At 49.8% G+C, this 26,610-nt stretch overlaps 2 protein-coding genes across 3 annotated transcripts in view; one reads left to right on the top strand and one right to left on the bottom strand.

Moving 5' to 3' along the window:
- Positions 1–26,610, bottom strand: part of LOC142563100 (UDP-N-acetylglucosamine transporter TMEM241 homolog) — an 80,218-nt gene that overhangs the window by 15,581 nt on the left and 38,027 nt on the right. Inside the window, exon 15 of one of the 2 annotated variants that reach the window (XM_075673638.1) lies at positions 12,409–12,548. The exons of the other annotated variant lie outside the window; for it this stretch is intronic. Within the exon in view, the coding sequence (XP_075529753.1) occupies positions 12,470–12,548 (79 nt within the window). The 3' untranslated portion in view covers positions 12,409–12,469. Of the gene's footprint in view, positions 1–12,408; positions 12,549–26,610 lie in introns of those variants that run through there. 2 annotated transcript variants of the gene reach the window in all.
- LOC142563095 (luciferin 4-monooxygenase-like) overlaps positions 1–26,610 on the top strand; it is a 52,463-nt gene that overhangs the window by 23,567 nt on the left and 2,286 nt on the right. Inside the window, exons 3-9 of the mRNA XM_075673619.1 lie at positions 2,992–3,098; positions 4,604–4,809; positions 6,569–6,752; positions 9,005–9,176; positions 10,177–10,268; positions 10,357–10,501; positions 10,920–11,177. Of these exons, the coding sequence (XP_075529734.1) occupies positions 2,992–3,098; positions 4,604–4,809; positions 6,569–6,752; positions 9,005–9,176; positions 10,177–10,268; positions 10,357–10,501; positions 10,920–11,177 (1,164 nt within the window). The remainder of the gene's footprint in view (positions 1–2,991; positions 3,099–4,603; positions 4,810–6,568; positions 6,753–9,004; positions 9,177–10,176; positions 10,269–10,356; positions 10,502–10,919; positions 11,178–26,610) is intronic.

The following is a 26,610-nucleotide window of genomic DNA, read 5'->3' as shown; positions in this document are numbered from 1 at the left end:
CTTCAATAAGCACTTTTGCTACCGGCAGACACACGCTATGAGCTTCCACGGCTTGCTTGATCCATGCGCACTCGCCCGTGAACATATGGGGTTCTACGTAAGACGGGTGAACTACATCCATCGTAGCTGCGGAATCGCGAAGCACTCGGCACTCTTTCCCGTTCACGAGGAGGTCTCGCATGTAAGGCTCGAGAAGCTTCATGTTCTCGTCAGTGCTGCCTATTGAAAAAAACACAACTTTTGGTGTTGTTTCCGGACACTGCGCCGAAAAGTGACCCGGCTTCTGGCACGTATAACAAACGCCCGCTCGCCTCATCTCGAACCGCTTTCTGCGTTTGGCTGCCGCCGTCTCTTTACGTTTGGTCGGACTGCTTTCACTCGCATCCTCACTACGCGTGTCCCCCTTTAATCTCATGGGTGTGAACTTCGGCCTCTCAAACTTCGAGCCAAATTCACCCTTTTGACCGTCCTTAGCTCCGCGAGCTCGACGCGTCACAAACTCCTCGGCTAGCTCAGCGGCTCTAGCCACCGTACTCACGTCTGGCCTATCCAAGACCCAGTATCGCACGTTCTCCGGTAACCGACTATAAAACTGTTCTAGCCCGAAGCACTGCAGAACTTTATCGTGGTCACCAAACGCTTTCTCTTCTTTGAGCCACTCCTGCATGTTCGACATAAGCCTATACGCAAACTCTGTATATGACTCACTTTTGCCTTTCTCATTTTCCCGAAACTTCCGACGGAACGCCTCCGCAGACAGCCGGTACTTTTTTAGCAGACTCGATTTTACTTTGTCGAAATCCTCTGCTTCCTCTCTATCCAAGCGAGCGACTACGTCGGCCGCCTCGCCGGGTAACAAAGTGAGCAAGCGCTGTGGCCACGTTTCCCGAGAGAACCCCTGCTTCTCGCACGTTCGCTCAAAGTTAACCAGGAACAAACCAATGTCCTCTCCAAGCTTAAACGGCCGCATCAGGTCAGTCATTTTGAACAATACGCGTTCTCCTGCACCGTGTGCCTGACTTCCATTACGAGCGCGTTCCATCTCTACCTCAAGACGCTTCATTTCCAAAGCGTGTTGACGGTCACGCTCTTGTTGCTCTCGCTCTTTCTGTTCTTTACGTTCACGCTCTTCTTTTTCTTTTTGTTCTTTACGTTCACGCTCTTCTTTTTCTTTCTGTTCTTTACGTTCACGCTCTTCTTTTTCTTTTTGCTCTTTAAGTTCGCGCTCCTGTCTTTTTGCAGTCTCTCTCTCTTCAATGGTCTCAAGGCATTCCGACAGCTCGTCATCCTCAGCCTCTAACTCAAGAATAGCCTTTATCAGTTCCGGTTTTCTTAGTTTGTCTGAGACATCCAGACCCAACTCTCTTGCAAGCTCCAACAATTTCGGTTTGCGCAACGACTTCAAATCCATGGCTGCTCTGAATGCTGCTTTCTCTACTGCTTACTATTGTCTTGCCGCAACTAACCCGGCAGCAACGACAACCACAATTACCAGCTCTGTTTCTAACACTAACAAAAGCCTGGCAAAGCTCAGAAGAAGAAAGTCCCGCACTCACCAAACCTCGCAGGCAGGAATTCCGCGCAGTCGTTCCGCTGCAGGCAACCAGTCGTCACACAGGGCTCGTTGCACTGCTCCCGGATCGTCGTTGAGCTGCTCAGCATACAGTCAACTGCATCTCTTCGCTGCTGGCCTCCGTTGTCGCGATCTCACCGCTGGCAGACAGTTGTTTGAAGTCGGAGGCGATCTCACCGCTGGCAACCAGATGTTTGGGATCCGACCGCTGGTACGATCTGTTGGGAACTCGGCGCTGACGCCCGTGGTTGTACCTGGGTCGCAAGCCCCAAGGGTAGCGTTGGCCTGGCGGCCTGGGGTACAACTGGAAGCATCCGAAGGTCCCGGCAAAGCATGAGTCGACTGGTAACAACGAAACAACTTGTTTATTTTAACATCGCAAAGAGTTGGCGGTCAGGTTGACCGAAGTAGAGAGACGGGAGAGCACTTCACTCAACAGAAGAAATCGGAGCCCTCCTTTTTGGCGTCCGGGGGCAGCTGTTTTTATACTCTCGCAGTTGAGGGCAAGAAGGAACCCCTCAAAAGACGAGCACGTGAATGTACAATGGGCTAATGGTGACGCACACTGTCGTAGCGATGCCGTAGCACCATGTCGAGCACGATCTCGTAGCACCCTGTCGTGGCGCTGCCGGTCGGACACAATGACTGTAATGAGAGGATGGTCCCTGCTTTGGCATCGCCTGTTTCGGGCATAATGACTGGAACGAGATCCCTGCTTTGGCATCGCCTGTTTCGGGCACAATGACTGGAATGAGATCCCTGCTTTGGCATCGCCTGTTTCGGGCACAATGACTGGAATGCGAGGATGATCCCTAGGCGGTCGCATCGCCGCAGTCGCGCCTGGAAACACCTGGCGATGAGTGTTGTGGCGACGACGATCGGGCCAAAATGTCTGCCGCCCCGCCGCAGTCGCGCCGGCAAAACCACGTGTCGCAGGCGAAACGCAACAGGGCAAAGACAGAATGCAACGAGCTCTGAGAACTTTTTTGGGCAAAAACGACCCAGCAGAGGCGCTGAAGTACTTCAAAATCCGTGACGTCACCTTGATCACGTACTGGCGCTGCGGCCTATGCTATGTTACTACATCGGGCCTCACAATGAGCAGCTTTCAGGAGGCGACCGAGCGAGCCGGAGCGAGTGCCGAAACGTCGCGATGTCACGCTTCCATGTGACCACCTTCTGCGACACGACGATACGACACAGTAACCTAAGAAACGAAACCGAGACTGGCCAAAGAAAAGCTATTGTCTTAAATTATTAAGGGCGCTTTGAGGCTTGTCAGTGTGTTTTCTAGGGTTTCGAGGTCCAGGACCTTTATTCAACGCAAAAAATGAAAATTCGATCGAAATACGGCAGTACCGCCTCTAACGCGCGCGTTACATGTTTCTTTCAAGTGTTTGCAACTTGGGATTTTGCAGGAGAGTTCAAGTACCAGCTCGAAGACTCGAAGCCGTCGTTAGTGTTTGCAGAGCCTGAGCACTGTCCAAGGATGCTCGAAGCTGCCAAGGGACTCTCAAACTTCAAGGTATACATACGGAAAGGAGAAAGCATTCGTATAGTTACTGTCGCGTATGAAGGCAACTATAGCGTCGCGCTGAACTCTTGCGACGTCACGTTATTGCCTTTTCGAGCATTGTCCTCCAATGAACGCCGCTAATACATCGGAAGGCCCAGGACGGCGGCTTTGCCATACGCTGCTTTCTGGTATACGATAAAATGTTTGACCTTTCGCTTTTTGTGAAGTGGCTGCTTCAAATTAAAAGCGGAACATCACTTGTGCGCTGTACGTGCAGTTTTCGCATGTGTAGAAATAATAACATCAAAACTATAACACAGGTAAAAGAAGATTTAAATTATTCGATCAGCACGCACTAAATAACTTCTTTTGCGGGAGTCTTCACCCTTTATTTAAGTTCTATTTCGAACATTCTCGTACTCCTCTTATGTAAATGAGCACATTTGAGAAACGAAAACGAATACACCACTAAAATATGATTAAACATCAAGAAAGTGTTACTGTAGCATAGAGATTATTTTGTGGCTGAAGAAAAAATTCTTACATCTACGGCGGCCACATTACAATGGGGCCGAAATGAAGTGCCCTTACCCTTTGATTTCGTGCACGTTAAAGAACCACATGAGATCGATGTATCCGAGTCACCAACTAAAGCATCTCTGAGCGCTTCGTCTACGCCTGTCTACACTGTCCCTGTGTCTTTTGTGCTATAAAGGCTAAAATGGAATACCAACATGCCCAAACTTACATTCTTTCGTCCCTGAGAGTGCGACGCAAAACCACGCCAATTCCAACTTAACATATTCGTACATTCACTTTACCGTGTTTCAGTATAGAGTCGTTCGTTGTCTTATGTGCCATAGAGTTTCATACAATAATTGTACAAAACTCTATGTTCTATGTTGAAAAGCAGCCAACCGGAAAGGCTATGACTCAACAGAGAGAGCGGGAAGGGCGCCAATAAAAAGTGGCGAGTCGTGTGTTGAGTTCTTTGTTACGTTGTTTACGCTGTATTCCATGTTACAGATGTATGTTTCGCAGAGACCTCAAACATGCGTGTTTGACTCAAAATGTGACAACTACGGCTAGTATATCGAAGTTATCACGTGATTACTTTCATTCAGAAAACAGGGAGGTGCACAAAAGAGATGAATAAACGGAAATATTAAGAAAATCACTCTAACCATGAGAAAAGGCTTTGTAGACCAGAAAAGACGCCAACATGAAAGACGGGTGGCGACGCTGCCTTGGAATTCCCGCACCAGTTAGCCGTGACGTCATTAGTTTGGCGCCGTCTGCTCGGGGCTATAATACTTTTTTTTTACAGTAAAGATGTAAAAAAATGTATTCTGAAAGGGCCAAAGACTCAACATGGCAAGTTTCGAGAATGTTGACCGGCCTCAAGTCCAAATGCGAGAAACTACTCTGAAATCCGCGAGGTCACACTGACGTACACTGGCACGCGCTGTAGCACGCCGTCGATCCTCTATGAGACGAGACTTGCGCGCATGCAGGGCGTCGTGTCGTACGGCGACTGCGAAGGATGCACCTCGTACGACGACTTGGTGGCCGAGGGCGAGGCTCTGACTCTGCGCGAGCCGGCACTGGACCCGCGCGAGGCCGTCATGGTGATCACCTACTCGGGCGGTACCACTGGAGCGCCGAAGGGCGTCATGCTCACGCACCACAACTTCGTCGCCACTCAGATCATGTGGGATGCGTACGTACCTGATCACTCCTACCATTGCAAAAGTCGCTCACGCGTGGATCGAAAGGTTCGACTCAACCATGTCTCTACCGAGACAAATGCTGAATACGCCGGCCGTCGGAAAGCCAACGAAACTATACGGGGTGTCTCTTTTAATAACGTTAGGTTCAGGAGACTAACAAAAAAGTCGCAGTGTCGACCGAAAGGCGAAGCATCGATTGCGATAGCAAATTAGAGGACAACCATAATAAAACGTAGTTTTATCGGCCGTATAAGTCCTAAACACTCACTAAATTGACAAGCATGGTGCCAGCGCGCACGGGAAAACATCACACTTGAGGACTGCGGACAATCGCTGTCACAATGCTGGCGTGAGGAAGCGCGGCAGCATGCTGCAGCGAGCGGAGTGACCTTCGTGCTTTATATCGCTTCAACGCAAACTGAGCAGCGAGAACACAGCATACCCAAAGCTAGCAACCGTTGGCCCACCTAGACCCAGACCCCAAAGCAGACAGCGCGCAGCCATTCCATACCCAATTGCTGCCGAAGTACAACGCCCACCTATACCCCCCCCCCCCCCCCGGTTCCTTGCGCGCGACGGGAGGCGGCGCGCTTGCTCCCCGCTTTCTAAAGCACCTTAACAATTTGAAAGTAGGTAGCGACACTCTCCTCTCCACGGCGCTTTCCTCCTCGATTCTCCTCGCGCGCCGGCTGCGTGCGCTGCGCACGGCACGCTTATTCTCCTTGGCTCACGCGGACGGGGCGCAGTATTCGATGGAGGCACATTGGGCCGGTTGCGTGCCCCAGTGGTGTAGAAAATTCGGAAAAATGGTGATAACAGCATCGAGAATGCTGAAGGTAACGTTTATGAGAAGGCTGCTTTCTTACGTACCAAAATCACGATCTAATTATGAGGCACGCCGTAGTGGGGGACTCCGAATTAATTGCGACTGCCTGGGGTTCTTTAACGTGCACTTAAATCTAAGTACATGTATGTTTTTGCATTTGGTCACCATCGAAATGCGGCCGCCGTAGCCGGGATTTGATCCCTCGACCTCGTGCTTAGCAGCGCAGCACCAAAGCCACTACTATGCAACCGCGGCGGGTGCCCACACGTTTTTAAGGGGCATTGCCGTCTGATGCGCAGCGGGACACACTCAGTCTCGATATTGCCTTGGTTGAAGTTCGGAAGTGGATGATGAATATCTCAAACCAGGCACGATTTTCAAGCTTTTGAAAAGATGGGTGCGCGTGAAAAATGTCAATGCCTCCAAATTAACCATCTAGACAACTGCCCCTATATCTCCGCCTCGATCGCCAACTCGTCTGCAAAAACGTCATGTTCGCTGCGCTCATTACTTCCTTTTATAAAAAAGCAATATTTTCTAGAAAAAAACCTGCGCTGTACTCGCGCAGTCCTTTTATGGTGACCTGGGAACGACAAGGGCTTACGACATATGCTGAGAAACATGTGCGCTGCAGGAGACGCCCTTTTCCCCCAATATTAGATATACAACCATAGCTTTTACAGAAGAAATATATATATATATATATATATATATATATATATATATATATATATATATATATATATATATATATATATATATATATATATATATATATGCCTATAGTCAGTGCGCATTGTACAGCGCCACATTTTAGACATGAAAGTCGATTTTATTATATGAAGAAGTGGTCGGCGCTATGTATGTGACGCGCAAAAGCCGCACCACTGGTTGACATCTATATACATGCAACAACGGCGCAGGTGGACGGCCGCGCTGCCGGTAGCCAACGCCCGCGTGGTGCGCCCAGTGACGCTGGATTGGATGCCGCCTGTGCACCTGTCGGGCATCGTCACAGTTCTCGGGAACTGCCTTAGAGGCTGCACGCAGGTGCTACTGTCCTCCACGGAGACTGAGGACATATTTGCTGCCATAGAGAAGTACCGTGTATGTATAGATGCCCCTTCTATAGGTCTGTCCTTCATGCACTCCGACATGTCTCTTGTGTCATCTGCACTTTGCCTGCCGTCTTTATTCTTTTGGAAGAGAAACAATACCCGAATCGTCAGAGGTGGCGTCACGGTTCTATGAGGAGAGCGATGGGTGGTGGGCCGCACCCCTTTACAGAGTCGCCCATGCGGAGTTTTCTTGTAGAAAAGAATATTTTATAGCGCGCGTATGTTATTTCTGCGCGATGGTTGTCATTTACATAGGGTTCTTTGTTTTTTTTTTTTTGAAACGCAGCTCTTAAGCGCCCACCCATTCCTGCATTGAGCGTCGGCGTGCCTCGTAATCGAGCGAACGAGCACAGCGAAAGAGGAAAGGGCGAACGCGAAGCATAGCGGGTGATGAAAGGCGGCGGTACTGAAGAGAGCGCAATGAGCAAATCAGAGGAGGAGGTTGCAGTGAAAGCATGAGACGAAAAGTGGAGGATGAGAGTATGGAGAAAGGGCGAGAAGAAAAGCGTAGTGCCGCGCAAGATGGGCTGTGTGGCGTCTACCGCTACGAGATGGCGCCAGGGTAGTGCGCTGTCGTCTGTTCACCGATGTCATGCGGCGAGTGCGTCCACCGATACCATATATGAAAACAAAGCGCTGCATGAGCGGAGGTCTGTCTGCGGCTGCTGCTGTGAATCACGCCCACGCGTCACCCACGCGCTGCCGCTTGCGATCTCCCGATCAGCGAGGCAGTCGCGCCTCTCCACTCCGTTTGAAATTTGCCGCGCGACACAGATTGTCCGGGCCAGCCAATATATCACGAAATGAAAACACGTATAGAGCTAAACTCAAATTTCGCATAGGAGTATCGTAATCGTCGCTGAATTGATCGAAATTGATCAAAATTACTCGCCGAGGCGGCCATTATGCCTACGAGAAACCAAAATGCTTAACTGAATAATTAACACAATTACGATATTTAACTGTTTAATTAATTGCATTACGCCACATATTTCAACATATTTCAATCTTCGAATTAAAGCCGGTGAGTTCTCAAGGCTATTCACAATTGGAACGAATTCTCCGGACTGCACCACTTTCGAGATATTAATTTTCAAGGTGTTCGACGAAATGCATTGATGTTCCAGTTACTTTCGTGTTTTAATGCATAAAATTTTTCAAAAAAGTACGAATGCATTTAGTCGGACACATAGAAAATTAATATCTCGAAACTGGTGCAGTCCTCAAAATTCGTTCCAAGTCAATACGCCTCGCGAACTCAGTAGCTACACTTCGTAGATTAATATCTCTGTAGTAAAATAAGTAATTAAGACGTTACTTAGCGTAATTATTTTAATTCAATCAAGCACTTACATTTCGTAGAAGTAATGACCGCCTCATCGAGTAATTTAGCGCTACAATTGTGCTATCTGCCACAGGCAATATTTAAAAATTTGTTGCAGCTAAAAAAATTCACCGACGGTTACGGTACTCCCTAATGTGAAGCTTGAGCGCAACTCTATGCGTGTTTTAATTTCACGGTATATTGGCTGGCGCGGACAATCTGTCTCGTGCGGCCCAATGCAAACGGAGCGAAGTGTCCCGCGACTGCTCGCTAATCGGGAGATCACGAGGCAGCGCGTGGTCGACGAGTGGGCGCGAGTCACAGCAGCCGCCGCATACAGACCTCCGCTCATGCAGCGCTTTGTTTCCATATATGGTATCGACAGACGCGCTCGCCGCGTGCCATCAGTGAACAGACGGCGGCACGCTACTCTGGCGCCATCTCGTAGCGGTCGTCGCCGCAGAGCCCGTCTTGCGCGGCGCTACGCTTTTCGTCTCACGCTTTCACCATACCCTTCTCCTCCGCTTTCCTCCTCGCGCTCTTCGCTATCACCGTCTTTCATTCCCGCTGCGCTCCGCGTTCGCTCTTTCATCCTTTGCTGTGCTTCTTCGCTCGGCTACGCCGAGGGAGGACGCCGTCAAACGACGCCAACGCGTAACGCAGGAACTGGTACCTAAGAGGTGCGCTAAAAAAAGCACTGTATATTTGGGTGTAAAACCCAACTCATGAGTCAGACGGCAAGGCACACTAAAAGCTGGAATGCACGGCAACAAAAATTACGCTGACAAAAAAAGCCTCCACATACATCTGACCCACTTATACGCATGAGAATTCATCTGCGCTCTGCTACCCAGCAAAACAGAGCATGTGTGAGGCGGCTGCAAGTGACTATATGCGCACCTCACTGTGTTTGCCAGATAACGCATGTGCCACTGATGCCCACACGCCTGATGACACTGACCAACAGTCCCCTGGCTTCCAAGTATAACTTGACCAGTTGGACGAGCGCCGGGCTCGGTGGAGGCGTCCTGCCGACTTCCATTATAGAAGATTTCAAAGAGAAGTTCAAGCTGGACCACCTATACTTCGGTGAGCGTGCGGACGTAGTCTCAGACATACACTGTTGGTTCGCGCAACGTCCACCAATGTCTGCCTCCCGCGGAACACGTGCACCTGGACAGTACAAAATCTAAATACAGCACTCTTCACACACTAATTTTGTGAATGCATTATCATCAATTCAGTTGCACTTTTTTATACAAGGAACATCAGTAAACGACGCATACTCTAAAGACATCCCACAAAAGGTCGTATAAAAAAGGATTACTAAAGGGAGCCGTATGTGCAGAAGGGCACCGCAGACTTGTACCGTCACGCTCGGTGAATCCATCTTTTTCAAACGAATTCTGCGCAGTTAGAATATCACAGTGTCTACAATCTTAACACGAAGTTTTTGCGATCGCTCCCAGCTTTTGCTGACCGTATAGCTACTGCTGTCTTGCGAAAATAGCTCAAAATAATCATGTGGCCGATTATGCATGATCGAATCTAACCACCCAACACAAGAGCCAGATGCTCCATAGGCCACAATTGCAGGCACATACCTCTCACGTGTCAACGCCAAGTAGCTTTTTGAGACGATTGGCGCGTGCGTCACGTTCTGTACGTGCGCGCGTGTCAGTTTTTATTACACCAGAGACGCATGCATTAAACGGGTGAATGATAATCCATTTTACCACTGCCTTTCGCATCGTACTTCTTTCTGCCATACGCCGCTCCTGTCTTCCCTCGACAATCAAACGTCGTCTTCGGCCTCGTGACATCATTGCGTCGACGTCTCACCGTATGCATTCGCATCAAGCTGATGTTTGCACTTCGGCATATATCTTGTGAACCGTGTAGCGCGTAAAAGTGCATGGCATTAAATTTATGATATGTGCGGTGCATAAACATAAACGCTGCATGAGAATAAAGACAATTGTATACGCATCGTATTTAGTTATAAATCAATTTATCGCTTCACTAAAGAATTCGCTTCACATAGCATAACATGTGCGCCTGACCAGCACATTTTTTTCAACACGCCCAGGTTATTCCATGACAGAGTTGACCGGTTTCATGACGATGCCCACGACAAACCCAGAATCAATAGGGTCCCCTTTCCCTATGACTGAAATAAAAGTAAGCCGCGTTCTTTGCTGCCTTGAAAACCAACCTTCGGCATGCAGCAAGTGTCCGTCACAAAGTCAACGCGTCCTGCTCAACTCAGGTCGTCGACATCGAGACCAAAGAGTCACTGGGCCCCAACGAAGACGGCGAGATCTGCGCCCGCGGTCCTCAAGTCATGAAGGGTTACATAAACAACAAGGAAGCCACAGACCAAACAATCGATGCTGACGGCTGGCTGCACACAGGTGCGAACAAGTTTTTTTTTCCTTTTCTTTTTGTGTGCGCGTGCGCGGGGGTTTCGGCCTCCCTTCGTCAACTCTTAAAGCCACAAAATGGCGCCCATGCATTATGGGCCGAGCGTAAGCTAGGTAGTTGCCTGCGTCTTGTGCCACACACGACTTCATATACGTTTAGCGGTTTTAACTGTAATGCTCAAGGATGGTTATTGCGCTCACGCCGGGTTTCGCGAGACGGCTACTGGCGCGCCACGGTTAGGATATTCGCAGGACCACGTCAAGGCTACAGAAATATATACCTTCAGCCCACTGCAATTGTTTTAGAAGGTACTCAGAAACCTATGCGGGAACAAAAAGAAAACCCACTTTGTCTCGCGTGTCCGCTCAATACACGCGCGTTCTGTGCATCACCAGTGTGTCGATGCAGGGGATGTGGGCCACTTCGACGACGACGGCAACGTGTGCGTGGTGGAGCGCGTCAAGGACCTGATTCGTTGCATGGATGTGCACGTGGTACCGGCAGAGTTGGAGCAGCTGCTGTTGAGCCACCCTGCTGTCGCCGAGGCGCTCGTCGTGGGTCTCCCGCACCCACAGCTAGGAGAGGCTCCCAGGGCCTTTGTTGTACTCGCCGAGGGCGTCAGTGCCGACGACGCGCTTGTGCAGGAGCTCCTCCTGCACGTCTCCGGTGCGTGCATATTCCGCTTCCACCGCGGTGTCGAGGAGTAGGTTATGCCTCCTGGTGGCCTCGTTTTACTTCAACATTCTGCACGTGTTTCAGTGAAGGCGTTTGGAGTAAACAAGCGCAGTACGTAAGCACGTCCACACAATCAGGTAGACTTTATAGCCAAAACGGTATTACGCGAAACGTTACCAGGAGGCTCTCGGATTCGTGACCAATATCGCCCCCACTCCAGGCAATTCGTTTGAATTTATAGCAGATCTGGAGCCTGTTGACACACCGCTGCGCACCGTCAATGATCAACGCTTACGTGAACGTAGGTGAGTGCTTAATGCCTGGGGAGGCCCGGGGGGGGGGGGGGTAGCGCTCCCCTCCACTTTCTGAGGATGGGCTTGCCCCCCCCCCTCACCCTCGGTAGGTCCACCGTAGCACTACGGTACCCATTCAACAAACGCTGAATGCGATTCTATTACCAGTAATGCCATGTGCGGGGCGATTCTAACTCTCCAATTTTGCGATTAATGATTTAATCGCGATTAGTCGGTTGATGTGGCATGAGCAACAGGAATGCAGGTATTGTCGTACTGCTGCATGCATTTCCCCGAGGCAGTGCACATGCTCAGCGCACTTGTTCGACTATGACTTTTGACACAGCATACTGCTTCATGAGCCACCTGAGCGTGAAGTTACCTGCTCGTGAATCAGTGAAGGTTCACCTTGGTTTCTTTAGGTTACCAGTTCACTTTCATTCGTTTAGTTGTGCATTATGAGTGCTGTGTTTTACCAAAGACGCGTGCTAAAAGACCTAGACTTATTTGCTTTGGGTTCACATACCTTTAACCCTTTACCTCCCGTGTTATCTTTAAAAAAAACGTTTCCAAAATGCAGTTTTCTCTATGTGCTTGATTGAATCGACACATGAAATAAATGCCCCAAATACCCTCAGAATAATATATTTGTTTACAGAACACCCATAAAAATTTGTTAATTTCTTGATAAAGTTGGCCTCTTAACACTGTTTGAACCTGGCTTTTTCAGCGCCAATAAAGTGAACAAAACGTGAACGTGCCAAACAAAACTTCTGTGACCTGTGAGAGTTAACGCGAAGCCGACTGTCACGTAGAATGACCAACCCCCCCCCCCCCCCCTCCACTGCAGGGAGACCTTAAGCCCTGAGGCACAAATACAAAGAAAACACTCAGGAGAGAAGGCATAGCTGCCTCACAAATAAACAGCAGGTGGTGGTTGTATCCTTCTGAATGGTGTTAAACTCGGTAACGTAGGGATATTCTGAACACTCAGCTCAGTTGTTCCAAGCATGCGCAAACGCCCAAGCATGCAGTGAAACCCGGTCGAGATGTGGCGATGCGGTCGAGGCTGCAATGGTAAGAAAATAAATTCAGAAAATGAAATAGAGCCGAAGAATCTCAACTGAAAAAGTAAGAAAGGGCGAGGTAGAAATCAAGCTCTGCACCACAACAGGACTAGATGGAATATTCAGCAGGCTGTATAATTATGGGACTAGGACTAAATACCAAAGAAACGTTGCTAACATTGCTAGCAAGTCATGCAGGACAAAAAGAAAGCTTGCTCAAAATTGGTCGCGGAGTAGAATGAATTTACGAAGGTAATGAATATAAATTCAACATTCCATCCTGAAGATCGAGTATAATATTATTACGATATTATCGGTAGATACCCGAGAGACGAGCCGCCGCGAGAACGACGACGAAGTGGGTCTGTGCGCTTGGCGCGAGAAAGATTCCCATAGATATTAGGAAATTTATGCTCTATATTATTTTGGTATGATCCACCCATTTCTTGGCCAATCCCCCATCGTGGGTAGGAGCCACACGTGCCACAGGCTACAACAACAAAAATGTCGGCCTGGTGCTCTGGCTCCAGTCCAGTGTAAATAGCTTGTAAATAACCTCTTCCGTCTGTGTTTTTCTACACGTAACATTCTGGTGGAGGTGAGCGATCCCCGTCCTCGCCACGGAACTCCGGAGTGGTCGGTACATCGAGCTTGTCACCATGCCTCCCGGTGACGAGACCACCTCTGCAACGGCTTCGGCTTGTCCGACTGCTCCCGTCGTCACGGTTGCCCAACATCATGACCCTGGTGTGCTCTGGCATGGAGGGACAGGACGTTGACGAATGGATCAAGCTATATGAACATGCCAGCGCTAATAACAGGTGGGACCCAACCATTATGCTCGCCAATGTCATCTTTTATCTCGGCGGCATTCCACGCGTGTGGCACCAGACGCATGACGATGAGATAACCAGTTGGGACAATTTCAAAGAAAAGCTTCCGGCGACCCCATTGACCGCAAGGTTGCCGCGAGAAAGGCTCTTGCTTCTCGTGTTCAGACATCTACAGAGCCGTACGTTTCGTACATCCTCGACGTCTTGGCTCTATGCCGAAAAGCTGACGACGCTATGTCTGAAGCTGATAAAGTGTCACATGTCCTAAAAGGCATCGCCGACGACGCTTTCAATTTGCTTGTTTTCGGCAACGTCTCGACAATCGACGCCATCATTAAAGAATGCCGTCGCCTTGAACAGGCTAATTAAGAGCCGCCGTATTACACACCACATCAGCGGCTACCCAACAATGCTGCTACGTCGACATGTGAGGGTCGACCACGTCAGGCTACCACCCGTGACAACGTCATCCGTATTGTTGGCCGCGAGCTCGAGGCCGCCTGTTCGCCAGCTTTCCCCACGACGCCTCCCGATCCGCCAGCAACCACGATTGCGATGATTCAGGCCGTAGTCAGACAGGAATTTGAGAACATGGATCTGAACTCCGTGTGTTCCACGTCTCAACCCAGCGTTCCCCAGTTCTCTAGCGGCCCTCCTCGTCCTCGACAGTCCTTTTCCGCCACATCTCACCGCAACCCGTCCGATTGGCGTACCCCTGATGACCGGCCGATCTGCTACCACTGCTGTCGCATCGGCTACGTCGCTCGTCACTGCCGCAACCGATTGCCGCCACCTCCTCGGACATACACTGCCGCTTATTCCCGCACCTTTGGACCTTCCGTTCCCTATACCGCCCGCCATGAATCCACTGCCGCTGATGCTCCTGCTCCGAACCTTCGGTACAGCCGCTCGCCCTCACCTCGACGGCATCAGTCTCGTTCGCCCCAACCCCGTCGCTTCTCTTCGCCGCCTATCGCCTCCCGGACCCAGCCGGAAAACTAGGCACTGCAGCTTCTGGAGGTGAAGCTGCGTTGTCGACCATGCCCTCAAGTCCTTTGCTCACGTTACCAACGAACCAAAACCTTCTTGACGTTGCCGTTGACGGCTATCCAGTCACTGCACTCATCGATACAGGCGCACACCTTTCTATTATGAGTGCTGCCTTCCGACGACGATTCAAAAAGCTCCTCACCCCAGCGTCGGCACGCGTCGTCCGCGTTGCGGATGGCGGTACTGTGCCTATCATCTGCATGTGTACGGCACGCGTCAGCATCGGCGGTCGCCAATCCCTGTCCTCTTCACCGTGATTGCTCATTGCCCCCACGACCTAATTCTCGGCCTCGACTTTCTCTCCGCGCATTCTGCCCTTATTGACTGCTCTGCTAGTACCCTTCGCCTTGAGTTGCCGATTCTCGCAGAACTTTCTGACGCACCCCAGTGCCGCTTACGCCCCACGGGCTTTCTTCGCCTGCCGCCAAAATCAATAGCCTTTATTGAACTGTCGTCTTCCCCACCAGTTCCTGATGGCGAGTACCTTGTCACTCCTCTGCCCGACATTCCACTACATTATGACGTTACCGTGCCTCACACTATACTTACTATTACTGCGAACCGCACTCGCATACCTATCTTTGACTTTGGATTGGCAAAGCAAATTCTACCGCAAGGTAGAATTTGCCTTGCCAACGTTTGCCTTGCCAACGTTGATTGTCTCGGCGACCATCATGTGGCAGCGTTATCAACCGATGGTTCTTGCGAGCTTCGCAGGCCCCTCGCGCCAGCCTCGGGCGCCGATCCCAACATAACGAAAAAGGTTGCGACGGACCTGTCCTCTGCGCGGGCTGAAGACATTTGCCAAGTATTATCGTCCTACCGAGATATTTTCGACTTCGACGATCGCCCTTTAGGCCGCACGCTCGCGGTCAAGCATCGGATTCTTACTGGCGATGCTACGCCTATATATTCCCCGACGACCGTATCGAGTTTCTGCGTCGGAACGCCGAGTAATTCAAAGTGAAGTGAACAAAATGCTAGAGAAAAACATCATTGAGCCTTCTTCAAGTCCCTGGGCGTCACCTGTGGTGTTGGTTAAGAAAAAGGACGGCACATGGCGCTTCTGCGTAGACTACCGTCATCTGAACAACATTACTAAGAAGGATGTCTACCCGCTCCCACGTATAGACGATGCGCTTGACTGCAGGCCTCCACGGTTCCAGCTATTTCTCTTCTATTGATCTGCGTTCTGGATACTGGCAGATTGCTGTTGACGATATGGACAGAGAAAAAACCGCGTTCGCCACACCTGATGGCCTATATCAATTTTAAGTAATGCCGTTTGGATTATGCAACGCCCCTGCCACCTTTGAGCATATGATGGACTCCTTGCTCCAAGGTTTCAAATGGTCCACATGCCTCTGCTACCTCGACGACATCATCGTCTCCTCGCCAACATTCGACACTCACCTTGAGCGTCTAACAACTATACTTGATGTATTTCGCAAGGCGAAGCTGCAACTTAACTCATCCAAATGTCGTTTTGGCCACCGTCAACTTACTCTTCTGGGCCATCTCGTTGACGCTGCCGGAGTACAGCCTGATCCCGACAAAACTCGCGCTGTCCGAGATTTTCCGGTTCCGAAGACAGCCGCAGGCGCCAGAAGTTTTGTAGGACTATGCTCGTACTTTCGTCGTTTTGTTCCAGATTTTGCAACAATTGCTATACCCCTCACTAATCTTTCGAAGAAAGGCGTACAATTCTCGTGGGGCACTTCAGAAGCCGCCGCCTTCTCTCGTCTCGTCACTCTTCTAACCTCACCACCCATTCTCGCCCACTTCGACCCTGATGCCCCTACAGAATTGCGTACAGATGCCAGCGGTCATGGCGTAGGTGCCGCCTTAGCCCAGCGTCAGCGTGGCCAGGATCGCGTTATTGCTTATGCAAGCCGCCGCCTAGCACCATCGGAGCGCAACTATTCCATTACGGAACGAGAATGCCTTGCTGTTGTCTGGGTGGTTGCGAAGTTCCGTCCTTACCTTTACGGTCGCCCTTTTTCAGTAGTCACTGACCGTCATGCTCTCTGCTGGCTCTCATCGCTAAAAGATCCTACAGGCCAGCTTGGTCGATGGGCTTTGAGGCTACAAGAATTTTCATATTCCGTGGTCTACAAGTCTAGCCGCCTGCACCAAGACGCTTACAGCTTGTCGCGTTACCCTGTTGACGATCCTGACTCCTCCGATATTACCAGTGCTGCTTGCGTATTCTCTGTATCACAGCTGCTTCATTTCGCCGACGAGCAACGTCGCGACGCTTACATCAGAGCACTCATCGACCGTTTTGAACACTCTCCGGCCGATGCCACTCTACGCCTCTTCGTCCTCCTCCGCGACGGTACTCTGTACCGTCGCAACCTTCATCCGGACGGCTCTGAGTTCCTACTTGTCATACCTAAACACCTCCGCTCAACCGTTCTAGAAGAGCTTCACGACACCCGCCGTGATTGCTCAGTGGCTATGGTGTTGGGCTGCTGAGCACGAGGTCGCGAGATCGAATCCCGGCCACGGCGGCCGCATTTCGATAGGGGCGAAATGCGAAAACACCCGTATGCTTAGATTTAGGTGCACGTTAAAGAACCCCAGGTGGTCGAAATTTCCGGAGTCCTCCACTACGGCGTGCTTCATAATCAAAAAGTGGTTTTGGCACGTAAAACCCAAATATTATTAAGAGCTTCACGACGCACCAACGGCAGGACACCTCGGCGTATCTCGAACCTATGACCGTGTACGTCGCCGTTTTTTCTGGGCGGGCCTTGCCCGTTCCGTACGTCGTTACGTCGCCGCTTGTGAACTTTGCCAACGACGCAAGAAGCCTTCCCAGCTCCCCTCTGGTTACCTGCAGCCGCTCGACATCCCTACCGAGCCCTTCCATCGTGTTGGCTTAGACCTTCTCGGCCCATTTCCGGAATCTACATCAGGAAACAAGTGGGGTTGCAGTCGCGGCTGACTACGCTACCCGCTACGCCGTAACCCGCGCTCTTCCGACCAGTTGCGCGACTGACGTTGCGGACTTCCTTCTACATGATATCGTTTTGATGCATGGTGCTCCGCGTCAATTGCTAACAGACCGTGCCCGTACGTCTTTGGCGGAAGTCATTGACGACAACATGCGGGCCTGCTCCATTCAGCATAAATTTACTACCTCCTACCACCCTCAAACGAACGGCCTCACTGAACGTTTGAACCGCACCCTTACAGACATGCTATCCAAATACGTTTCAGACGACCACCGTGACTGGGACCTGGCTCTACCCTACATTACCTTTGCAGGGTTCTACTCAAATTGAGGACGACGCAACGAGCTATGGAAAGAAGAATGATAGGTGTAACGTTAAGGGATAAGAAAAGATCAGATTGGGTGAGGGAACAAACGCGAGTTAATGACATCTTAGTTGAAATCAAGAAAAAGAAATGGGCATGGGCAGGACATGTAATGAGGAGGGAAGATAACCGATGTTCATTAAGGGTTACGGACTGGATCCCAAGGGAAGGGAAGCGTAGCAGGGGTCGGCAGAAAGTTAGGTGGGCGGATGAGATTAAGAAGTTTGCAGGCAAGGCATGGCCACAATTAGTACATGACCGGGGTTGTTGGAGAAGTATGGGAGAGGCCTTTGCCCTGCAGTGGGCGTAAACAGGCTGATGATGATGATGATGATGATGACCTTTGCATACAACTCTTCCCGTCTCGAAACTGTCGACTTTTCCCCGTTTAACTCTAGTATGGCCGCGAACCGGCGCTACTACTAGACACCGTGCTTCCGTCCACCACAGCTTCAACTAGCGCCTTTGCCCGTGATGCAATCGCCCGTGCTGACCATGTTCGTCAACTTGCGCGCGTTCGTCTACAAGTCTCTCAAGACACAACAGAAGCGACACTACGACCTCCGTCACCGTGATGTCCATTTTGCGCCCGGCACCCTCGTGTTGCTCTGGTCACCATCGCGTAAAGTTGGCCTTCGTGAGAAACTGCTTTCCTGCTATACCGGCCCATATCGCGTGCTCCGCCAAGTGACCGATGTCACCTATGAAATTGTTCTAGCCACGCCCACTACGTCCTCCGATGTGACAACCAGTGACATTGCCCACGTCACCCGACTTAAGCCCTACAACTCTCCACGTGCCTTGGATATTTAACAGTACCGTGGCGGCGCTTTTGCCGCCGAGGGGTAGTATTACGATATTATCGGTAGATACCCGAGAGACGAGCCGCCGCGAGAACGACGACGGAGTGGGTCTGTGCCCTTGGCGCTAGAAAAATGTCGGCTTGGCGCTTTGGCTCCAGTCCAGTGTAAATAGCTTGTAAATAGCCTCTTCCGCCTGCGTCTTTCTACACGTAACAATATCAACGGTAGTACGTACAGGTTAGTAATGCAGGCCATTAAGTTCAAGTTGGAAACGTGATTAGAACAGAACGAGACACTGCATAGGAGAACTGCAGAATGGTTCCAGAATCGCAAGATGCGTCGACAACCTGATTGTAATCACACTATAGCCAAGGAAGAAAACAGGTCAATACAGAGTTTTTCTTTTCTTTTTTAAGACAAAATGCATGGGTACTTTGCTGAGCTAAACTGCGATAGGCGGAAACCTATCTATGACTGCCTCTGTTGCGCTGTTGTCAACTATTCTGCGAACGGACGCCGCCGTGGCCGCGAGCATGGGATGCAATCACAGCCATATGGCTGCAAAGTTTGTCGCCGTTGTGCGCGCACCCCCACGCGCATGTCCGCGCTCTCCCACGCGCCCGCTCGCACAGCGCTACTGGCATGGCGCCTCCTCTCCTTGCTCCCCTTCGCCGGTGATCACCGCTTTCCTGCGTCCACCACGGACTGCGCCCGGACATTCATGAGCCACTAAAGGCTTACGCCTTAATACATAATGTTTTATAAAAAAAAGGCTATAAGCGCAGCGAACGTAGCGTTTTAGGAGGGGGGAGTTCCTAGGCGAGGTGGACATACTTTGCCGCTAATAACGTGAGCTTCAGAAGACTAATTAACAAAAAATTAATAATTATAGTGCCAGTTGTAAATTGCAAATTTGAAAGTAGTTACTTTTCAATATACTCTGATTTTCTTGTTTAATCCTGAAAGTCTCACCTAATGCGAGATATTTATCATCGAATTTCAACGGTAAATCTAGTCAATATCGAAACCGAGCGTCGCAGGAGTGCAGGAAAGCGACCCCGCCATCATATCAGACCAAACGCCCCGTGACGACTACCGCGAGGAAGTTTGAAACTGAACGCCTCGGCCAGTTGCGGCAGCTATACTCATGCACGTGGCACGCTTTGGCTGGCAAGCGTGTGCCGCTGTCTGTGGGGCCAGAATCTGGTTGCGGCATGCTATCATTCGAACTTCGCCCAACACTTTTTTTTACGCGCAGATGGACGCGCTCAGCCGCGATATTGTTTGGATTCAGCCTTCAATTTCGATGATAAATATCTCAAATTACGTGCGACTTTTTGGATTCGTAAAAAAATGGGTATGACATAAATTGTGACACCCTACAAGTTTTTCATTAAACACTGGCATTTTCAGAGTAACTTAAGCACCGGCAAGGTATTCCCGCCTCGCCATAAATCTCGTATGCGAAGACGACAGGCGTTTCACAGTCATAGGCTTTTAAAGCGAAAGTTTTACTACGCCAGCCAGCGAGCCATTTCGGCTCGTCGCGCCGTATGCCTTATGTAGGCAGCCGTATGCCGTATGCCACCAGATGTGCTCCACTGCGGTAGAGCAAAAGGACGTGTCGCCTCGCGGGGTGTGTGTGTGTGTGTGTGTGTGTGTGTGTATATATATATATATATATATATATATATATATATATATAAACGAGAAGAAAGGGGGTTAACCGAGGGGCCTCCGAAATGCGAAGGTTGTGGGTTCGGTGCCCACCTGCGGCAAGTTGCTTTTTCATCTACTTTAATTTCCATTAATTTATCGTTTCTTTGTTTCATTTATTAAGCCCAAGTAATTTCCCCTATGTTGTCCTTGGTGTCAGTGTTTGTTGGCTTCTTATGATATGACTATATATATATATATATGCGCTTCGCCTCAATGTATTTAGTCGTTATGGAGAGCGCGAAAGAGACGCAACAACGACAGAACGAAGCGAGGAAGAGACAGCGCGCTCAAGAGACGCCAGAAGAACGCGCCGCACGACTCGAGAGCGTCGGAATGAGACGCTGCGTAGACGTTACCTAGTCGTTACCTAGCCTAGTCGTTACCTGAACAGTGTGTCTTGTGTCTATACAATAGAGCTAAACCAAACGTTTAACCACAAGCTAACACCACAAGCGTAGCTATGCAGCTCTTGCTTTCGCAATTCAACTAGGGTTAAAGAGGGCTAAACCACAGGTAATCTTTACAAAAAAAATGGAGGACGCTTAAGCTTCGCCTTCAAGAGTGGAACGCGACAGCGTTCCCGTCGACCCGCCAAGGGGTCTAAGACAATGGACTACGGCGCAGCAACTACGCGCCCCGCATCGGACGCGGTGAGCGTCGAGCAACGCAGCGTTCGGCGCGACAACGAAATGTGCGCCTGAGCAAGCGACGCACGCCTGAGCCTTAGAAACAGCTCGTTTCTAAGGCAACACCGCGTTCACTAGAGGCGCTTTTGTACCGTTTTGAAGCATCGAATTCGTGGCTCAATGGTAACGTCTCCGTCTCACACTCCGGAGACCGTGGTTCGATTCCCACCAAGCCCATCTTGCAAGTTGTTTTTTATTCATGAAGTGCCTACTGGGATTTATCGCTCACGGCCAACGCCGCCGACGCCGACGACACCGGCTTTTCTGCGACACGAGCTCCTTAACGCTGTCGCGTTAAAATCCATATTGTCCAGAAAAAGTCGCAGTTCGCCCGAAAGGTGAAGCATGTCGATTGCGATAGCAAATTAGTAAACAGTTATACGAAGTAAGGATTACAGTTTTATCAGCCGTATATAGTGGTAAACATTCGCTTACTAACAAAATTAATGAGCACGGTTTCACGCGCGCACAGTCAAGCATGAACACATCTCACTCGACGACTTCAGAAACGCTTTGTCAAAACATTAGAGTGATGAGGCGCAGCAGCAGCAGCGAGCGAATTGACCTTCGTGCTGCCACGCTTCAACGCGAACTAAGCGGCGAGAACACAGCGCACACGAAGCTATCATGCCCTCGTCTCACATAGACTTTGTCCCCATCGCAGATCGCTTTCAAGACAGGGTCCGCGCCGCCGCGCCATATGCAGCGGCCACCGGAGTAGAACGTACCTCTCCCCCTTCCTCCCCTCCCCCCCGGTGCCTTGCGCGCCACTGAAGACGGCACGCTTCCTCCCCGCTTTCCTCCCTGCGCGCGCGGAATTGAGCCGCCATCGGCTCACCTCGCACGTTTTCACTCGTACATACAGCATACGGCGCGCAGCGACGATGTTATCGCCCTTGCACTTCATACGGAACATCACGGCGACGGCATAAATGCGCATGGAGTATCCATATAATTCTATCGCAATAAATAAACTCCTGTACATCTCAATAAAAGAAACCCTGTATATAGTCTTCATAGATACTAAACAGGTAGATTTTTCTAAAGAATTATAAAAAGGAAGGCCTTGGGAAGAGAACTACAGATTTTCTAGAGCTATATGTACCGGAATACAGTTAAGCTAACGTGGAAAACGCTAATGGCGGGGCAGTAGATATCCAGAAGTCACCACTCATCTTTATGATATAAATAAGGATGCAAATGAAGCCAGCGACAAATAAGGTTATAATCTTTCATTTAAACGACGTGGAATGGTGGAGAGGCAACGTCTTCTGGGCGTAACTAATGTACGCGGATGACATTTTGTTAGTCATATGTTTCAACAGAACTGTTTGTTGGTCTAGTTGGTGTTTGCTGAAGGACATATTTTTTGCCGAAAATTAACGGTTTGTTAGTGACAGTCGGAGTGATATAGATATTCTAGCAGAAATATGTGGGAAGGAAAGTAAAGCGCTGGGATTTAAATTTGTGCAAAGAAAATGGGCTTCTTGGTGTTCAGTGGCACGGCTGATCTGCTGGTCACAGTACAGGAAAATCAGATACCAAGCGTAGCTGAGTACAAATACCAAGAAGTATTGATCACAGCGGGAAATAGGTATGTAGAAAAACACCCGCCGTGATTTCTCAGTGGTTATGGTGTTGGGCTGCTGAGCACGAGGTCGCGGGATCGAATCCCGGCCGCGGCAGCTGCATTTCGATGGGGGCGAAATGCGAAAACACCCGTCTACTTAGCTTTAGGTGCACCATGGTGCACGTTAAAGAACCCCAGGTGGTCGCAATTTCCGGAGTCCTCCACTACGGCGTGCCTCATAATCAGAAAGTGGTTTTGGCACGTTAAACCCCATAATTTTATACAGAAAAACATGAAGTAATCAAAGCAAAATGCAGGAGAAACGCGGCCCCAATGAAACATAAAGCGTTGTAGGGGTTCAACAAATATGTAGTACGAGGTCCCACCGGAGAAAGCGTAATGGTTCTCGGGCTTACGTTTGTTAATTCGGTGCTGTGCTTAAAATCTGAAATGCAGGTGGGACTGTAGATTAATCAGAGAGCTGACCGAAGGCTAACACTGGGATGCATGGAAAAAAACACAAATTAAGCAGTACAGCCGCCCTGATTTTTAATAATATAGCGCGAGCGTCGACTGAACTGCTGGTGAGCGCCTTATAACGGCGATAAGCGTGCAACAAGGCGAGAGTTCGCGCACGAGCCTTGTTGCCTTGTTGCACTCGCCTTGTTGCACGCTCTTGTTGCACGCTTATCGCCGTTATAAGGCGCTCACCAGCAGTTCAGTCGACGCTCGCGCTATATTATTAAAAATCAGGGCGGCTGTACATGCCGACATAGGCTGGGAGTCCTTAGAAGTGCAGGATGCTCACAGCAAGATTTACTTTGAAAGACTGCGAAACTTGAACGAAAATTTATTGGGGGCTACATTTTTAAGTATCTATATAGGAAAAATGTTGACTCACGGTGGAGATAAAAAATACGGAAATTAACCAGTGAATGTTGCGCTGATTGGGGCGTAGAAAAGGGTGTTAATGTAGAGTCGGGAGGAATGAAGAAGAATACATCTATGAAACAATATCAAACAGGAAAAAAAAATCGGAAGGGAAATGTTTTATGATAATTCAAATGACAGCTGTAAGTCCTATTATAAGGTGTCAATGGGGATGTCTGACAAAGCGTAGATGAAATAAGAACAGCACGAGAGACAGGGACAAACGAAGAAAGACACACACAGCTCTGTGTGTCTTTCTTCGTTTGTCACTGTCTCTCACGCTGTTTTTATTTTAAACCTGAACTACCAACATGCCCTTCTCTACTCTGTGTAAATGAAGGCGACTCCATAGCGTAGGGCTGGTGCAGAAACCATTAAGCATATTTTGTTAGCATGTCAGAGTATCCAGCCAGCAATAAATATGAAAGCAGTATAGGCTGGACGAGGGGCTAGATATTAAGGACTGTAGGGAGAAATTTTGTAGGACGCTTAAGGTTCGCCTTTAAGAATGGAACGCGATAGCATTCAAAGATCCCTGACTGCTTCTCACCCTTCCCGGCAACTGCAGCGTATGTAACCGTCATGTTTACCGGGACACGCCCGCGGCGATCGCTATGCACGGGCTTCCTGGTCGAAACGCGGACTCTTGCATGGGCCGCGATGCGGTAACGATGCGGCGGAGGCGAGCGCCATTGTAGAAACGCTGGAAAAGGGGTTTGTTTGAGTTTTCGCGTGACAGGATTGTTTTCTCGTATATTCAAATTACAATCCGAGAACTATCATGTCAGTAGGCTGTGTGTAATCGTAGTTTACGATTTTTCCACGTATTTTAGCTTGAGAAAATTAGTTCACTGAATTCCTTGCGTCACATGAACGGCCTGGGTATGTGTGGTTCGAAAATCTTTTTGCCGAAACGACGTCCGACGCGGGGCGCCGACGCCGGATTTTTTTTGCGACACGGGCTCCTTAACGTTATCGCGTTAAGGAACCACGATCTGATTATGAGCCACGCTGTAGTGGGGGACTACGGATTGATTTTGACCACATTACGTTGTTTAACGTGCACCTAAAATAAGTACACGGGTGCTTCCTTTTCATTTCGCCCCCATCGAAATGCGGCCGCCGTGGCCGGGATTTGACCTCGTGACCTTGTGCTTAGCAGCGCAACACCAAATCCACTAAGCAACCACGGGGGGTTAAAATACGGCTATTGTGACGCAAAAGAAGGGATAAACGCAAGAAGTAGAACGTTATACAACGAATAATGAAGCTTAGAGCATAAAGATATTTAAAGATTTAAATGCACCAAATATTTAGAGAGAGAGCTTGGGCGTGCCACGTCTCTCCGTTCCAAAGGAGATGCTCATATCATCACCAATGAATTTCTGCGCCTCTTGTGTTTGTGGTTGCCAATTTGCATCTTGCCTTTTCGCACATCCCGTGTGGAGTTCCGCTTGATGGGCTGCGCTTGAGGCTCACGGATGGCCGAACAGCTAAGTAAACAAGCACAATGATGCGAGCATTCGAAGTTTGGTTTCTACGTCGTTCCTACACGTAATCAAACGGGTGAACCCAAGTCTGTCCGATATCGAGCTTCAGCAGTCAACAGTGGAGGAAGAATGAAAAGCAAAATCCGCAATATTTCATGCTGCAGGCACAAAACCTTAATCACATGTCCGCAATTTTGACGGCAGTCAGGCGATGCAGACGAAATGGCGGCAATCAAAATATATATAGCACCATATTCCTTCTCCTCTAGCTGCCTGGTTCATCGTTCTGGTACTAGATAGCTAGACGAAGTTGCAGGCTACATCTTTCAAAATCACTATCTTGCTCGCATTTTCCGAGTACACTTAGATCAGCGAGAAATTTCACTCTCTGTGGCTCGGTAGGCCGCTGGTGAGGAAACTATAGATACTGTAGCATATCTGAGACCGCATTTTGTAACGAGCCCTTTCACTCTCCATGATGTTTTATTATCGATGGCATATACCGGAGGTAAAAACGGTGTGTGAGACAACGACGAAGATTGAAAATGAAAGGGAGATTGTTATACAAAATAAAGCTCCTGCCGCTCTCGTTTCGCAAAGCACGTTCCGTGCGAACCAAGTGATCGCGGTTAGCGATTAGATGTTTGCGATCATCCCACCTAAAGCGTGCTTATTGGGCAGCGCCAAGGGGGCCCTCGCCACCGCAGCGCTAGATGTTGGCGCTGTATGCACGTTACAGCTACTGCCGCGCTTTCTTTTTTTTACAACCAAGCGTACATGGCGGGTCAGTGAAATGGCGAAGGTATGTTTGAAGTCCACAGGGAAGCGAGCGCCAGAGGAGGAAAGCGCCTGGAAGTGGACAAAAGAATCACGTGCCGGGCATCGTACGATGGATGGATGCTATGAGCGTCCCCTTTGAAATGGGGTGGTTGGTTGCGCCACTAAGCTCTTGCTCTTATTTTGGCTAATGTCCTACCTACGTTTTTTTTTCAAGCGAAGCTTGTATTGGTTCAAAATTTCAGCGGCGTTGTCGTAGCCACACAAAAAAACCCGGTTGCTCCCAGAGCAGAGCAGCTGCGGGAAAGGGCGGTTTGATGAGTTGACAGCTGCGCCGGCGCCGGAGCGTGAGTCATTAGCAGGGATTCCAGCTGCATCGACACGCGCTCACGCCAGGCGCGCAACCAATCAGAGCCGTTTCACTTCCGCAGGAGAGGGCAAGGACAGGAAAGGGTTTTGCGCGAGCTGCGCCGGCTTCGTTTCTGTTCAGTTCAGCCTCAGAAAACGGATGGCACGGCCACGCGTTGTGCGTTCCCCCTAGGAACAGGCAGCCTTCGACGAGTGGCGGCGAGAACTCGCCCGTGAAAGGGCTCGCCGTCGGCGCGTCGATCCAGCCGGTAGAATAGCCCGAGTCCAAGCAATCCGACAGCAACGAAAAGAAGGTCCCGAGCTGAGGGAGCGGGAAGCCGAAGCAATCCGGCACCGTAACCTGTGGGTTAGTTAACCGTGACGAAGGTCAGGTGCACGCATGACAAGCTTCGCAACCGCCATTTTTCGGTAGGGGAAGGGTTGGTCATTTTTTTCGAAAACACACGAACACTAAGAATTCTCAGCATCAAACTTTTTGAACCATTACTGGGAATTCCGTTTATGTATGCCTCC

The sequence above is a fragment of the Dermacentor variabilis genome, chromosome 1, assembly GCF_050947875.1.
Source record: "Dermacentor variabilis isolate Ectoservices chromosome 1, ASM5094787v1, whole genome shotgun sequence".
Classification (NCBI taxonomy): domain Eukaryota; kingdom Metazoa; phylum Arthropoda; class Arachnida; order Ixodida; family Ixodidae; genus Dermacentor; species Dermacentor variabilis.
The sequence above is the reverse complement of the archived record's forward strand: the minus strand, read 5'-3'. Positions and strand labels throughout refer to the sequence as shown.